Below are 17,464 nucleotides of genomic sequence, written 5' to 3' on the forward strand. Positions count from 1 at the left end.
ATATATCATTATAATGCTTCAACCATTGGCTTGACTTGTTTAGTGCTCAAGTCTCGGAGCGGAGATGATATCTCTCCGGAGCTTTGAGAGAGACTGCTCACTGGCTGTTTTCCAGCGCTGTTATTGGCTGACCACTAGCCAATCAGGAGCGTCGTAAGGGACGGCGCTAGGCACCAAATGCACGACTGATGTGAATGTACTATAGGACTCCTCAACCTTAAGGGGAGCGCACTGAATGAAAGCCAAATCGTTGTTTATTATTGGTTTGCCGTAATTTTTTATGTGTTATTTGTACTATTACTCTGGTGGTTCCCTAAAATTTTCTATTGGAATCAGACCGAAGGTTTTTTTTTAAATAAAAATAATTTGTAAAATTTTTGTCTTTCGATTTTTCTCGAAAGTAGTGCATTAAATGACACATGAATTGCCATGAATAATATTAATTGCAGTATGAAAACATTCCCCTAAGGAATTTTCTTCATTTTTATTTTTTGTATTTTACTATTTATATTTTTGTTAATTTTAAAACTGAAACAATATAGAAAATTGAAAATAATCTTAAAGAAAGAAATTCCTCTGGCCAAGATGTCTTTGGATTTGAAATTGCTTCGTAGATAGTGGAGAAAAACAGTTTGATTGTCAATAAGCATAAAGCCTAGATATCGGCCCTCGAAGTTTTGCAACAAGAATATGAAGAAAAATATCACAATATCGCCATTATTTACTATTTCAATTTCCGATGATAACTAGAAACTACTCTCAATTACTTGGAAAATAACTGAATTAATTTATTTTATATCTTTTTCTGCTAATTACCGCAAGCATAGCCCCAAGTCCCACCCCACCGTAGGGATATCACTATCTCAAGGTGAGGGTGTCGTAGGTGCCAGTTCCTTTGTCGCTTGGTTTTGCTTATAGAAGGCACCACCCTCATAGTCTTTACTTTCTCATACGTTCTTTTTCTTTTTTCTATCTTTTGGCATTTGCATCCTTAGCCTGTCTTTATCAAGAGATGATAATGATTCACGAATATCAGTACTCGTACCAAACAATGCTGTGAGAAGATTGCTTTTTTTCATATCCAAAATTGTGTTCAAGTGTGGTTACGGCGGCATATATGACGCGACATAAACCAATAAACTTTATTTTAGGGCATATCTTCCAAAGTAGACTATGTATCAACTCATTTGGATTCTGTGTCCACCCTGGAAAGCATTCTTGTCAGGAATTCGGCAGATGACATGTCAACGAATACGTCCCATGTGTGGGCACGCAAGTCCAAAGATATTTCAACAGATCATGTTTTCTTTTATCATGAGATAGTGCATTTTCTCCACAAGTTTTGGCTGTATTAAAAAAGCACCAAGAATCCTTGGCAGCAGGACAAAGGTTATGAACAGGATTTCTGTCAGTTGATTCCAAGGCACCATATTGCCAAGCTTTGTTTTGGGGGCTAACTGTAGAGTCTACTGCGAAATTGCAAATGCATTCATGGTAATGTCATACCGTGCTTATTCAAGACGAGTGTGTTCGGTACATAATTGCATTTTACGTGATTCGAATGTTTACCAAATCCCCGTTGAAAGCTTTCCAAGTACGCGTTGCTTAACACATTCCATGATTCTTAAATAGCCTACGGTAATTCGACGTGTTGTGCGTTAAAGCAAAGCAAAGCGAATAAGGTGTATTCAGTGAGGCTGTTCGGGTCATCTCCAGAACACTACTCTCTCACACTGCATTAAGACAGGAAGCACAGACCAGGTGTACAGTCAGATTTTGCACCAGTCTAGCCTAGGGGATGCGCGAACCGTCAACGTGCTTGCGTAACTCCAGCGTCTCAGGTAGGCTTCTTCCCTAAGTCTTAGACAGGAGTCCTCTTTGTTAGCTTAATTACAGTGCGCCTTGTTCTGCCTATTTTGATTGATGGCTAACCTCATTGAGTGTGGGATAGGTTATCCCTTGGCCCAGTGTAAGGAAATATAGGTGAATTTATAGCATAGTAGGCCTATGGTCATTCTCCAATGTATATTATCCATGGGGGTTATTCCCTTCAGAGCACCTGACACAGTGCAGTGTAGGCTTTACTGGAGGTTCCTTGCAGCCTCCCCTCAGCCCCTAGCAGCAACCCCTTTATTTTTTTACTATACCTATATTCGTATTCTCTTTCTTCCATCTTACTTTTCACCCTCTCCTACAAATAGCTGTTTTAACATTATTCGCAACACTGAATTACCTCATAGGTCCAAGCACTTGGGCTTTCGCCTAAATATTATATTCTATTTCCCATAAATGACACTAGGCTATAGGCTAGGCTGTATTAGTAGGTGAAGGTAAAATTTTGTTTTAGTGTTATTACATTTTGGACTTGAAATTATAATTTTCCAATGTTGTAGTGCATATGTGATTTGAACAATTTATACTTTCATTTGTTCCTACACAAATACAAACCCTTGGACCTTTACTTATATGGGGATTACTTTCGGCGAAGCTGAACTGGCCGATAAAGACTTAACAAGGCATTGTGGTGGTATTACTACTGGCCGGGTAGTTGGTAACAGTGGGGAACCCACGGTACCAACCTCCCGACGTCACGCATCCACTTTACTTTCTGGCCTCGTCTGATGCGGACGTGTTTTCCTGCTCTCTGCTCAGACCTCCTGGATGCTAAAGCTTCACCTTTTATCACGGTGTGTTTGTTCCTGGTATAACTGTGGGTGTTTGTAATTATGGATGATCTATTACAAACCCATGATTTGGATAATCATGTGCGCCGGGTATGTCTTGGTAAGGATAAGCAATGTGGCACTTTCCGCTGGAGTGCGGATTCAGACCCTCACTCCCTTTGCTTAAAATGTAGGAAAGGGAGCAAGGACCCCCCTGATTGCACTGTTGCTGAATCTTGCGATGAGTGTAGGCTTTGGTCCCTTGAGCAGTGGGATAGGTACTCTCGGAGGCCTAGATACAAGCGTAAGGAGACTATGGTGTCGGAAGGGCTGTCTTCGGCTCCTTCAACTCCGACGGTTGCTAATCCTATTCACAGCGCTGAATATGTCTCCCTGTCTTGTGTCTGCTTCCGCAGTCACAGAGGAGGCGAGATCGGTGGACCTAGCCTACACGGTATTATTTTATAAGTTGCCAATACACACTATGAAATTGTAACTTACATTTTTGAAAAGAGCTCTTCATTCTCATTATTTTGAACCCCATAAACACTATGCACAAATGATAAATAAAAAATTAGAAAATTTACGACTTATAAGGTAAGAATCCCCCCCCTCCATAGCTAATACAGCAAAATTGTAACCAGTCAACACCCCTAGGTGAAGTTATATTGGCATTTTAAGGTTCTTTTAGTGCCCTATTATTTCCTAGTCATTTTTGCATGAAAAACTCAAAATGGTTTTTCGTGCAAAAATGGCTGGCTGGAGTCTTATTGGCAACTTGTAAAATTTTACTGCCTACACTCCTCTCAGTTCTCCCCCTCACCCATAGTCACTGATCCCTGGGTTACGGGGACCCCATACTGTACTTGCCTTTGTCTTCCACAGGGTTGGTGTCTGTGCGGGGTTTAAGTCAGGCGTGGGAATCTATCGGGATGGTTGGCAGCCCTGACCTTCCTTCGCTCCTCAAGCGTATCAACTCTGCTGCGCGGGCAGGAGTACTGTTCCCTCCCCCCACTACCCACACGGTTGACGCTCTCACGACCACCACCGTCACCGCTGTGCTGCCGGGGACCGTGATGACCTCGGTGGGAATGCACCATACCTATGGTGCGGTTCCGACTCCAGCCATCTCATTGTCGATGGTAGCCGGACCGGTCTGCTTGGTCACTCCGCCACCACCCGGCTACGCTCCCACGCCTCCCACCTCGCTTCCACCGTTACCTGTGCCTGTGATCCAGCCAACCCATCCAATGTTCCCTGCGCCTCCAGCTGTTCCTGCCACCATTGTACACCCACGGCGTGAGTCTCCTGCCGGTTCTCGGATTCTTGTGCCGTCTGCTGTTCCTGCCCCAGACCCCCGTCGACCCCTGGTCTGTCTTCGGTAAGCTGGGGGATGTGGTGTTGTTGTTGATTGAGAAGAAGAAGAAGAAGCGAGCATGCCAACCGTCCCCATCTTCGTCTTCCTCTTCATCGTCGTCATCCTCGTCTTCGTCTTTGTCTGCCTCTTTCCCCCCTCTTCTAAGTCCAGTTGGTCTAAGAAGGGGAGGATGGTTCCTCCTCCCCCTAAGAAGACTCGCTCTTCTAAGGGGGCGCAGTCTTCCCCTTGGGGAAAGACTGCTGGGTCTCTTGCTGGGAAGGGCACCTTGGTACTCTCCTCAGACGGTTCGGGAGCTTCATCCTCTCGGACTGGTTCCGTTTCGGCGCCTCCTAAGCAAGCATCGCCGAAGGCACCGTGCAGTCTCTACTCCTGTAGCGAGCTCAAGCACGGAACGGGAGAAGGGGAAGAGCCTTCAGGCTTCTCCTCCACCCAAACCGTCATCCTTGCCCAAATCGGACAAAGGATCTTCGGGGAAGGTGCCCAAGGACGTCTCGTCTCCGAAGACGTCTGGAGGAACCAAGAAGGGGTCCCCGCACCACTCCCATGAGCATTATGTTCACTGGAATCAAATGAAACAAATTAAAGATGGTAAATATCTTGGTAATAGTATATTTGTAATAGATTTGAGCCTGAGTTTCGTACTAAACATTAACATGTTGACTGCAATGTGCTCCTTGTGTGGTTCACAGGGGATTCTCTTAATGAGCGACATGTAACACGTGGTGCATTTACTTAAAATTATATGTATACGTTTTAAGTATCTTAAATTTAATCAAAAAGGCTTTATTTTCATTAAAACAATATTGTAGTTTATGGGAAAACAAATAAATCATCCTAGAGCATTAACTAAATATTTTATTTGTTATTGTAAACAATAGTTATATGATGGCAACAGGGGGAATATTTTTTTACTCATTTTAGTTTCCAATAGCAGAAAAATTGAAGAAAAATTTCATATGAGATCAAGAAAATTTTGTTATTTTCATTTTATATTGATAAGGAATCAAAAGAAAGAAACTATATTTTTGTAAATTTTTTGCATCTGCAATATCAAAAAAATAAAATGTTTCCTTTTTCTTTATCAAAAAGTTTTCAAGTTTTATGTTGTATGTCTTAAGAAAATCATGTAGCACTTAGGGTACAAAAATAAAAACGGTACAGTACTTTTTCTGTTTTGCTTTCACATTGGAAAAATAAAAATCCTGAAATTTTCGTACATTCTTCGAACAAAATGTTCCAAATTGAAACAATTGAGACGGAAAAGATTTATCAATACAATTCTCATAATATGTACTTTTTCAGTCTTTTTGCTTTTATTCGATCAACAGCACTTCCCTCATTCTGTGAAAGTATCTCATAACAGGAATGACAGCACTTTCTTGTATTGGCTTTGGGGCCAGTAGGTGTGATCAGTGAGTGTTTAGATTGTCTCCCTTCGATTTCTGAATGCCTTGCACCTTGTTTTTACAATATATATATATATATATATATATATATATATATATATATATATATATATATATATATATATATATATATATATATATATGTATATATATATATATATATGTATATGTATATATATATATATATATATATATATATATATATATATATATATATATATATATATATATATATATATATATATGTATATATATATATATGTATATATATATATATATATATATATATATATATATATATATATATATATATATATATATATATATATATATATATACAGTATATATATTGTGTGTGTATCTATATACATATATGTATTTGTGTATAATAGATAAACATTTCTTTTGTATGATAAGAGTTTATACTGCATGTATATAAATGCATTTATATATATATATATATATATATATATATATATATATACTGTATATATATGTGTATGTGTGTGTGTGCAATATGTATACTGTATGTGTTATATATATAATCTTATGCAGATAAAAGAAAGAGCTTTATTCCTCATCCTGTTCCTCTCTCATATAAAAGTGTGAGTATAAACATATACAGTAAACCCCCGTATTCGCGGGGGATGTATACCACACACACACACACGCGCGAATAGCTAAAACCAGCGAATACTTAGAACCCTTCTAAAAACACTAAGAACTGCCTATTTTGATAGTTCAAACAGACACAAAACAAATTAAAAATGCATATACGGGTATTATCCTACTTACGATGGGGTTAGGTTCCAAAAAAAAACTATTGTTTGTTGGAAAAAACGTAAGAAACACCAAAACATATCTCGAACGTAGCCTAGCCTACACTAGGGTGTTTGGTACCATGTGCTGTATACATATATGGTAGCCTAGCTTACACTATAAAATGCAGTAATTATTAATATCAGCTAATTCTGGAGGTTCATGCAAAGTTACTTATGATAATTCAATACAAAGAGAAATTGAATAACAAACAAGAAGTAGCTTAGCCTACACTATGGTATATTGTGTACATACACGGTAGCATAGCCTACATTATACTGTACTGTACTCTCTGTTCGCATATCTTATTATACAAATGTCGACACAACAAATATGCATCTTTTCCATGGATCTTTTAAAATTTTATGTCTTAATTCACTGTATCCAATCATATTGTATATAAATTGCGATCAAAGCGATAAATGTTTTGGTTTGGAAATGTTTATGCGGCATTTATTTCGCTGCATTTAACCCAGTTCAGAGCTCTTTTCTTGCTTCTAGTTAGCATAATGAATCGCTAGAGTCTAGATACTTTATTTGTAAGGGGCAAGGTTATTTTTCGTTATACAAAGTGTTTTTAAGTTGAAATATAACTAAAATATGTCTCGTTGTGAAATTAATTTATCTATTATTTTCGTTAATAGGGCCATTTGGAGGCGTTTGTTTTATGTAAAAAAATTCAAGATTCCGTTTGCTATTTTCCCCTGATTTCATCATAATACGAGCTTTACGTATTTATCGTTTATCGGTGTAAAAATAGCAGTAATGTGTTCTTTCATGCCCAGTAGTTTTGATGAAAATACTTTCTCTCCCATATTAATTAAGATCAAGTTTCATCCATGTTGCCAATGCATGATAATTTACAGTATAGTCATTAGCAGCTTGAACATTGTTTTCTCAGCTTCAGCTACAACTTGCAGCTTAAATTTAGCAGTATATTTCCTTGACGATCTTTTATCCATACCGAATAAGGGTATAATGTAAAAATATATCGGTCCTATTCTACTTAATGCTATTTATGCCATAACCTACAGTAATTGTTTATTACTGTACGATGGTTGAAATACAGGTAAACGGCTGTTGCTATCCGATTTGGTTATAAGCAAAACAACAGTTTCTTGGTTGTTTATGGCTGTACGCATTTACGCAGGAGTAAAACGTTACTAGCAATACTTTTATCATTCTCTTTTACTTTTTTTTTTTAACTAGAAGATGGGATAAAGAGATGGAGGAAAAGTTGTCTATTGTAATTTGGTCTCTCTCACTGCCTGATTATGCTGCTGCCTGTGCCCGTGCGAAATTTAAAAATATTTTATAAAAAATATTGTCGTATCAGTATTTATTGCTTACCCTATCACAAAATCGAATTATCGTAACTCAAGCATTACCTGAGTATTTTAATAGTTTTATCACAAAAAGTGCATTTAGTCATGAAAATTAGATGAAAATACAATATTTTTTAGTGAATATTTCTCAGTGAAAAATACTGCAAATTTTCCACAAATAATGGGTAGATACGTTCCAAAGAGAAATCCGTGAATACATGAGTCTGCGAATCGTGAGAATGCGAAAAGGGGGGTTTACTGTATATATGTATATAGACAGGTACAGAGAAATATATAGATGGATAGATATTATCAATAAGAACTGAAACACATAGATTAAAAATTTACGCACATATAAATACATTTACCTTTGTACAATAAGAATTCATACAAATGGGGGGGAAAACACAAATGAGTAAAATACAAGTATAACCTAACCTAAGCTAACCTAGGTTGCCAAGTCCTTATTAGGCTGGGTGCAAAGGATACCCCCAATCTAGGGCACTGTCCATTAAAGTAAATGGGGTTACCTAACTTGACTTAACCCACGACACTAAGTTCACACAAATAATAGGGTTTAACCTAACCTAACCTATCCTAGGGCACCCAGCCCTTATCGAACCTCCCACTAATATGACCTAGGTTACCAAGTTCTGACATACTGCATATCACTAAAAGTCTTTAAAATCCCTGGCCTTAATCACAGTCAGGCATTTTAGAAGTATCCATTTTTCACAGTTGGGTTTGTTAGAATTATCTTTCTTTCATTCTTTAAGTCTTCAGCTGAAAACCCTTACGGACAGAGTCCACGGAGTATAAACCCAAGATGGCTCCAAAGGGAAATTGGCCTGCAGAGAAAGAATTTATAGGAAAAGGTTATAAATAAATACTGTATACATTAGGTAATAGAATATAAAACCAATACACCTGACATTCAGGAGATGTCAGCAGAGAGCAGGATTGAATTTGCTCTTCACGTAAATATTTGGAGATCAGAAGATTCCACAGCTGCACTAGGCAAAATGCCATAGTCCACATTTCAATTGTAGCCAAGATAAAACTCCTAGCAAACGTAGTGTTAAAGCTAATGCTAGTAAACTACACACTTTTTGCACCAGTAGACTGCCAAGTGTTGTGAGTAAAAATAGCTAGCCAGGTAAAGAAGATTGTGGAGGATGTTTGTCATTATAGAACATTTTAAGCAACAAACACAATGAACTCGCTTACATCTGTGCCACAAATCAACATTAAGAATTGACAAAATAATGGCTGACGGCATCACTCCATCCAAGAGTTTGAGATCAGTGGGCACCTGAAGACCAAACTGGAGAAAAGTAGTACTCGAAAATAAGAAGAAACATTCTAAAATATTTCTGCAAGATAACAACTTTTTGAGAAACAGAGGAAAGTTAAGTATATCTTAGTTTAACCAGACCACTGAGCTGATTAACAGCTCTCCTAGGGCTGGCCCGAAGGATTAGATTTATTTTTACATGGCTAAGAACCAATTGGTTACCTAGCAATGGGACCTACAGCATATTGTGGAATCCGAACCACATTATAGCGAGAAATGAATTTCTATCACCAGAAACAAATTCCTCTTGTTCTTCACAGGCCGGTCGGAGATTCGAACTCGCGACCAACAGAGTGGTAGCTGAGAACGGAACCCGCTTACCCAGCAAGGAACTAAGAGAAACAAAGGAAGCAGTATTATGTATATTAGGGGTGCACTGGAACTTGGTTCTGGCTGGTTACTTCCAGCTGGAACCTCAGATTTTAGCAAGTTCCGGTTCCAGCCGAAACCATCATGAAATAACCGGCTGGAACCGGAACTTTGATTTTACTTCAAAGCAGTTATCATAAGACTTTCATACCTCAACTCTAAATATTGGCATTTATTTCTAACCTTGATATTTTTCAACTTTTAATTTACATAATTTCATTAAGAAAATATGAAGTGGCTAGTAATATACTGTAGTTATCTTTCAAGTACTTTTATTGGAAAGCTTGCGGGATAAACTTTGTCATTAACCAAAATTATAATGGCTAAGAATTAAGATTCATTCTTTAGTTTATCAACTAATGGTAGAAGTGCAGAAAAAAAGTTCCTTATCTTCAATTATATATGGAAATTGAAATCAGACGATAAAATTTATAACTAATGATATGCTAATTAAGACTTTTTCTTCATATTTTCAACCATTGATAGATAAACAGAATATAAAAGATCACAGTAGATACACATGACTTCAGTGTATAAGCGAATCCCACGGGAAAATGACAGGCAGAAGTTCAGTACCAAGCGCTTTCACATTTATTAACGCATCGTCGGGGCATGAATGAGACACAGATATAAAGAATGTTACAAAGTAAACAAAAGGAGCAAGAATACCATATGGTCAGTTGTCAAAGGGTAATAAACAGAAAGATAATCCAGGATAATCTGGGATCGAGCAGTCACAAACTGAACCCATAGACCAAACAACAAGAAATACTAAAGTTTAGGCTTACAAAATCCAAAAACATGTATAACCTTGAATACCAGATGGTTAATTGCCAGGTGGTAAAAAACAAAAGGTTAATCCACGGCAAATCCCGGATCACGCGGTCACAAACTAAATCCAAATATATACTTAACCATAAGGCAATGGAATCTTACCCATTCACATTGCAGAAACATGTATAAAAATGAATATTAATTTTGCATCTATTTATCAGCAACTTTTTTAATTATGAAGGCATCAAGTTTAAACAAACCAAGACTTAAATTTAAAACACTTTCATTATTTGACTTGATAAAACAAGATTCGATGATATTCCTTTTAACTGTGACATTGCACGGGACTAAAGGTCTTGCTATACTCCAGTTAATAGGATGATCTAAATCTCTCATATGTACAAATAATGCATTCAATATTTGGCCAGTTCTCACAGAATATTGGTGGTGTTTGATTTGTTGTGAAAGTGATTTTCCAATTTGTCCAGTTTGTGGACAGAGGATAGAGGCATACCGGTCTGGTCAAGGTTCTCAGACCACTGTTCCAGGGCCCCCTACTGATGACCATGCTCCATGCATAGGTGCAACTGCTACCTGGGGTTCCCTGGAACCCAGGGGTACCAGTCCAGTCTAGCTGGCCAGGCTATCTGGGCCAGCTAGGGTACCCTTAATACTAGTACAGGATCCTTGATTTGTAATGGTCCAGGGAAGTGACAGAGCCTGTTTGGTTTTGTCATGCAGACTTACATTTGATGCTCTATACTGTATTGAGAATTTTACATATACAATATAATACTACCTATAGATAGGTTTATCTCTTGTGTAACTAGAGGTATTTAAAGAATATTTTCCTTATATATCTATCATGGTGGGGCTTATTCACTTTCTTCATAATGCATATAATACTACCTATAGATAGGTTTATCTCTGTGTAACTAGAGGTATTTAAAGAATATTTTCCTTATATCTATCATGGTTGGGGCGTATTCACTTTCTTCATAATGCACCTTTATTGCCAGAAACAAGAACTAAGAAATGTCAAGATAATTTTGGAATTTTTATATGCATGATGTAAAGCCAATCATAGTGCAAGGCAGAGGGTATTTCATATTATGCATAACAGTATGTTGTTCTGAGAATATGAATTGTCAGTTACAGTTAAATGATGTACAGTATTCATGAAGAGGAGTAAGGTAAGTTAAACCTGTAAATGTGTGAAATATGAATGAGGACCTATATTAGGGTGAAGCTGTGAGTATTGTGCATAATTTTTGAAATATTATACATTTTAAACAGGAACCAAGAGGAGAGCCACACAATACAAGTTGAAGACCATATAAGTTAAAGAGTTCCAGATTGAAGAGCCAACATGCCTCAAAAGAGGACAAGTCACCTATTAACAAACCTTCGTTCTTTGATGAAAAACACAACTTATGTTCCCCAAGCCATTAATGCTTACATCATTCCATCAGGGGATGCTCATCAGGTTGGTTTCATTGCTTTACTAGACAAACAGTGCTTTACTGCTGATAATATATTTCTTAACCAGGCTGTATGATACAGTGTAGTGTATCCTATCCAGATTACATTGTTCTTAATGAAAGCATGTCCAGTATGCTCTTGTTTTATGTTGGAGTCTCATTGTAAAATGTCTTTTTTTTTTTTTTTTTTTTTAATAAGCATTCATGCAAAATTCTAGATGCACCACAGAAGGAATCTTTTAGTTCCACCTTGCTGAGTATGCATGTATTTGGGTGTCATGAGTCTCTGTGGCAGACTGAGTCATTGTTTATTTGTTTGTCATTTTGTAAACACTTTCATGCTTGTTAATTTGCCCTTCACACCTTGTTTTGTCAAAGTAATTGTATTACAGGCAGTCCCCGGTTATCAGTGGGGAATCCGTTCCGACGGCGTGACGATAAGCGAAAATCGCCAATAACCGAAAATTGGCAATTTTCGGCGCTGATAACCGGAGATCAGCGCCTCTGTTAGGTATGTATCAGTGCTGATGAGCAGAAATCGCCGCATATCGGCTCTGAAAATTACCAATTTTCGTCGCTGAACAAGCACCACAAAACTGGTTTGCCGATAGCCGGTGACTGCCTGTATTTGAAATGAATCTTACCTACTGTTAAAGTTAGCTTTATATCTTGGCACCATTAGGTGCTATCAACATTCAAAATAAAACAAAATATAATGCTTGGCTAACCCACTAGGACTGTCTCTGTAATCACCTGTTTCCCAACATGTGCCACTGGTATGTTTACGTTCTTGTCAGAATTCTTCATGCCGTGTCCTTATGCAGACGATGCAAATTGGCGTTAGTACAGTACTGTAATAGTTTTTTTGATTTCTCTCTGATTTTCTCCTGTACAGTATTGTGCTTTTTTCTGTTTTTGCATTATGTCATTTACAACAAGCAGAGATGAAAGCATTGGGCTGCATAGGAAAGAGTTTGTGCAAACCAAATTTTTATATAAGTAACTTACCAAGTAATTACATTGCTAATAGTTACATTCGCTCCGCAGCTAAAATTTTGAAATTCGGGGGTTGCGCTATTTTGGTTTGGTTAAGTGACTCTCCCCTCCCACTTTTGGGGAAAGAAAGGATCAACTAGCAAAAGGGCTTCAATTTGTTTCTGCGGGCTGATGGCTGTACACCAGTCATTAGCAGCAGCTTATGGATTTGTGGAATTTGTCTTTTCCTGTTGTATTTCATCATTTGGTGAAGTATTCTGTCTTGGTAGCTTTACAGCATATTTAGATAGAGTTAGGAACTTTAATTGGGACTTTATTTGTGACTTTATTTGAATTGACTATCTTGCATTTAACTTTAGCTGACTTACTTTTACGTAATAGACTCAAGGTCTTCTAGCTTTAGTTATTGCAGCAAAGGCTGCAGTACTTGCTTAACAAAAGAATCTTATGACTCATACAGTTTGCTCAGGCTGTAGGGGACAAGTTTGTTCAGAGGATTTAAGATGTAGCAAATGTGTTGATAGGGACTTGAAAAAATGGAAGACTAAAATCACACTTGAACAAAATGGTTAGGGATAAGAAAAGGAAAGCTACTGCTAGGCAGACCAGCAAATCTTTAGCTAGCCAGGATTCTCGTAGCTCCATGAATTCTGATAATGCTGATGTCGATGTTGACGTTCCTGTAATTTCTTCAACGCCTTGCAAGAAGTGCAAGGGTGCACTGGATAGTCGCTGTCCTTCATGTAGTGGTTGGGATAGACTGGAGCATTTTTCTTCCATCCCTCCAGCAGGGGATAGTCAGAATGTGACTTCTAATCCTTCTTACACGTTGTTGCTAAGGTTACTTTTGTTCCGACACGATATACAAACCATCGGTCCTTTACATTAGGAATTACTTACAGTGAAGCTGGACATGGCCATTAAACTCTTGAACAAGGTGGTTAGGCAGCAACTACCGTCAGGTAGGCGGGGAATACCCTCCTGCCCGGATGTAAACGTTCCAGTTTGCTTTCGGCCGTCATGCGTTGCAGACGTGTTTTCGGATCTCTTTCCCTGACTATCGTTAAGCTCTTTATTATCCTGGTGGGATCTTTCTGTATTTTTTGTATATATACAATAACCCCCCATATTCGCGTTCTCACGATTCGCGGACTCACGCATTCGCGGGTTTCTCTGTGAAACATATCTAGCCATTATTCGCCCATTCGCGGTATTTTTCACAGAGAAATATTCACTAATAACTGTATTTTCATATAATTTTCATGAATAAATGCACTTTTTGTGATAAAACTATTAAAATACTCGGGTATATGCATTTTTACAGGGTTTTTCTGGGTTTAAACTATCAAAATGTGCAGTTCTAAGTGTTTTTAGAGGGGTTTTAAGCATTCACAGATTTTAGCTATTTGCGCGGGGGTGTGGGACGCATCCCCCGCGAATACGGGCGGTTCACTGTATTACATGTTTGATATTTATTAACCCTTAAACGCCGAGCCTCTATTTACAAAAGTGTCTGCCGTATGCCGGCTTGGTTTGAGAGTTAGCGCCAAAGCGGAAAGAAAGTTTTTCAAAAAATCACGGCACGCTTAGTTTTTAAGATTAAGAGTTCATTTTTGGCTCCCTTTTTTCTCATTGCCCGAAGTTTAGTATGCAACCATCAGAAATTAAAGAAAGTATCATTATGATATATAAATATTGGAATATATAACAGCGCAAAAAAAAAAATTTCATATATAATTGTATACAAATCGCGCTGTGAGCAAAACGGTTAAAGCTAATGAGTTATTTTTTTTCTTTGTATTGTACACTAAATTGCGATGATTTTGGTATATAACAAATTGTAAAACAATCAAAGCAACACAGAGAAAATATTATCACAAAATGATGCATGAATTCGTAACGTGCGGACGTAAAAAAGTTTTTTTTTTTTAATTCACCATAAATCAAAATATTGTGCTAGAGACTTCCCGTTTGTTGCAAAATGAAGGTAATTGATTGAATATTACTAGACTGTAAGTGTTTTAGCTTACAATTGCAGTTTTCGACCATTTCGGTCGGGTTAAAGTTGACCGAAAGTCGAATTTTTTCTATTTATTGTGATTTATACGAAAATATTTCAAAGCTGATAAAAGCTACAACCATGAGTTATTATTTGTTGTATTCTACATGAAATTGCACACATTTTCATGTATAAAATTTATGTAACGGCTAATATAAAATGGTGCAAAAATTACGACAAAGTGACTAAAGAATTTCTGAGATTTTCAGCAGAGTTAGCTGATGCTTTCTTTTGGGATAAGAAAGAAATTTGCGTATGCGCAGCTGGGTCACGCTTGTAAACAAAACAACAGCGTGATTCGTGAGCTCCCAGCATCCCTCAAGGCGCGTGATTTAAAATTTTTCGCAAACGAGGCCTATAAGTATTTTTCCGCGAATATTTAAAAAACTTTTTGTAGTCGACGTATTTTATGTCCACTCGGCACCCGACAGACAACTTTTGTCAACGTAAAATACATCCACTCGGCGTTAAAGGGTTAATATACAAACCCACAATTTGTGACAGCCTTGCTTAAGCAGTCATTCCCTTGCATCTGTGTCTTGGGTTTGACGGCCAAGGGCGTATTTAGAGGGGCGTAACTGAATGGTAATGCTTCTCTTCCAGTATCCCTTTATTTAGATACTGAAGACTTCCCCTGTACATTTGGAGATATTAGATTGGGATGTAATATCTTGGCTCCCCTACATTGATCTGTATGCTCCCCTTCTTGGGCAACCGCCCTCCGTGTACAAGGGCATGACTACAGTACTTCCTTTCTACTTGTGCTGAGTGTTGTTTTCGTAGCCTGCACTAATAGAGAGTTGGAGGGGGTTGTAGTGGGCGTTGTCGGACCTCTTCTCAGGGGCCTCCTCTCGCTGCGTAGGGCATTTCCCCTCAAGCATCGTAGGCACAGCAGTAGTTGGCTGGATATCTCATTTGGGATATCTTTGCATGAAGCAGTCCCGATGTTCATACAGTGTTGCTTCAGGATGGATCACAGTACCTGGTTGGAATGGCATATTTCCATGTCAGGATCGTTCCGACTCTGTTCCCACAGATGTGGATCAATTGCTGTCATTGCTGGCCTTCATGTATGCTGTGGTACTGTCTCTGGCATATCTCTGTCCATCTGCTTCTGCTGTTTCCTGTGTTATGCTCATGTTGACTCTGCGACAGTCTCTGGGCAGCTCTTCTGGTCTCCTGCCACAGCCGTCCTGATCGTTCATGTCGCTGCTGGTGACGTTCCTGGCGGTTGCTGTAGCTCCTGCTTTCCGAACCGCTTCCGCTTCCACCATCCTGTAGAAAATGTCGGAGTGAAGGTGAAGGAAGTTGCCCTGTGGAAGTAGCCGCCGTCTTCTTCAACTTATCTTCAATTTCGTCTTCTGCTGCCTCTTTCCTTCCTTTCCCAAGGTTCGAGGGGGTCCCAGGAACCGGATAGACCTCCGTCGGCTGGAGGAGAGGAAGGCTGTTTCTTCTTCCCCCTTGATGTCCTTGGAAGCCTAGGGACTGCCTCCTTCTGAGGAGGCAGCGGGTCTCTCGTTAGCTCTTCCTGACCTTCGGGTTTGGGAACCGATTCGCATACCCCTGGGTTTTGTGTTTCGGGAGCTGCAGGTGCACAGACCTTGGCTTGCGCTCCTGTTCCCAGTCCTAGAGGTTATGCCTCTTAGACAGGTGCTGCTTTGGGCGCTCATTTGCTAGCCGTTCTGAGTGCTCGAGATTCTATGGAATATCAAGTATCCTGATCTGGTCTGGAGAGTGTTCTCCTCGGCCCAGTTTGAGAGCAGTGCGAGAGAAAGGGCCAAGGCACCTGGGTGCCTCAGCTCTTCCTGCCAGCACTACAAGCACTCCCCTAGTCCTTACCAGTGCTCGGTCAGATTCCCAGACAGGTGTTCCGATCCTATAGGTTTGAACACCAGAAGAAGCAGGTAAGAGATTCCCTTCAGGAGTCTTGCGGGACTGACTCTCTTCTGGGACAAGTTTCTCTCGTTGGCTCTTCCTGCTCTCGGGCAGGAACCGATTCGTGTTCTCCTCTGGGGTCTAGTGTTTTGGGTCTCTGGAGCTGGCAGCAACATTGCTGAGACCTGGCAATGGATTCCTTCAGGAGAAGTACAGTAAACCCCCCGTATTCTCATTCTCACGATTCGCGTACTCATACATTCGCGGGTTTCTCTGTGGAACATATTTACCCATTATTTGCAGAAAATTCGCCCATTTGTGGTATTTTTCACTGAGAAATATTCACTAATTACTGTATTTTCATATAATTTTCATGAATAAATGCACTTTTTGTGATAAAACTATTAAAATACTCAGGTATAAGCATTTTTACAGGGTTTTTCTTGTGTTTAAACTATCAAAATGGGCAGGTTCCAAGTGTTTTTAGAGGGGGTTTTAAGTATTCGCAGATTTTAGCTGTTCACGGGGGGTTGCGGTACGTATCCCCTGCGAATACGGGGGGTTCACTGTATATATTTCCCTTGGGTCTTGGTAATTCTTTTCATCAAACTTCCGTCCCGCTTCCTTCCCCATGCTTCCGATTTGGGAAATGCCAGCCTGCCTAGAGCTAATCGTCTTGGTATCCTGTCATCTTGCAGAAGTTTCCCCATGGTGGAGAATGAAGGAGGTCTGCTTCCATTCCTCCATCCTTCTTTCCTCTTCGAAGTATGAGGAAAGAGTTAGGCTAATGCTTGATTGAAGGAACCTTTGAATCTGCTTGCATATTCCCCTCACATCGTGTGTCTACTTCTGGATTCACCGATCGAGGAATAGGCGCACACCTGCAAGACTTGTCTTGAAGGTGTTTGACCGAGGCAATTAGTACCTTCTCATCAACATCCTGAACTCAGGCAGCCTTTTGGCCT

General features: G+C 39.1%; 1 protein-coding gene across 7 annotated transcripts in view; it reads left to right on the forward strand.

Moving 5' to 3' along the window:
- Positions 1-1,027: 1,027 nt before the first annotated feature.
- LOC136843616 (xaa-Pro aminopeptidase 1-like) overlaps positions 1,028-17,464 on the forward strand; it is a 169,047-nt gene continuing 152,610 nt past the window's right edge. For 2 of the 7 annotated variants that reach the window (XM_067112150.1, XM_067112154.1), the window contains exons 1-2: positions 1,844-1,969; positions 11,385-11,574. In XM_067112150.1, coding sequence (XP_066968251.1) covers positions 11,458-11,574 — 117 coding nt within the window. In that variant the 5' untranslated portion in view covers positions 1,844-1,969; positions 11,385-11,457. The other 5 variants (XM_067112153.1, XM_067112149.1, XM_067112152.1 and 2 more) reach the window with 5 other exon arrangements.

The sequence above is a fragment of the Macrobrachium rosenbergii genome, chromosome 12 (assembly GCF_040412425.1).
Source record: "Macrobrachium rosenbergii isolate ZJJX-2024 chromosome 12, ASM4041242v1, whole genome shotgun sequence".
Taxonomy (NCBI): Eukaryota; Metazoa; Arthropoda; class Malacostraca; order Decapoda; family Palaemonidae; genus Macrobrachium; species Macrobrachium rosenbergii.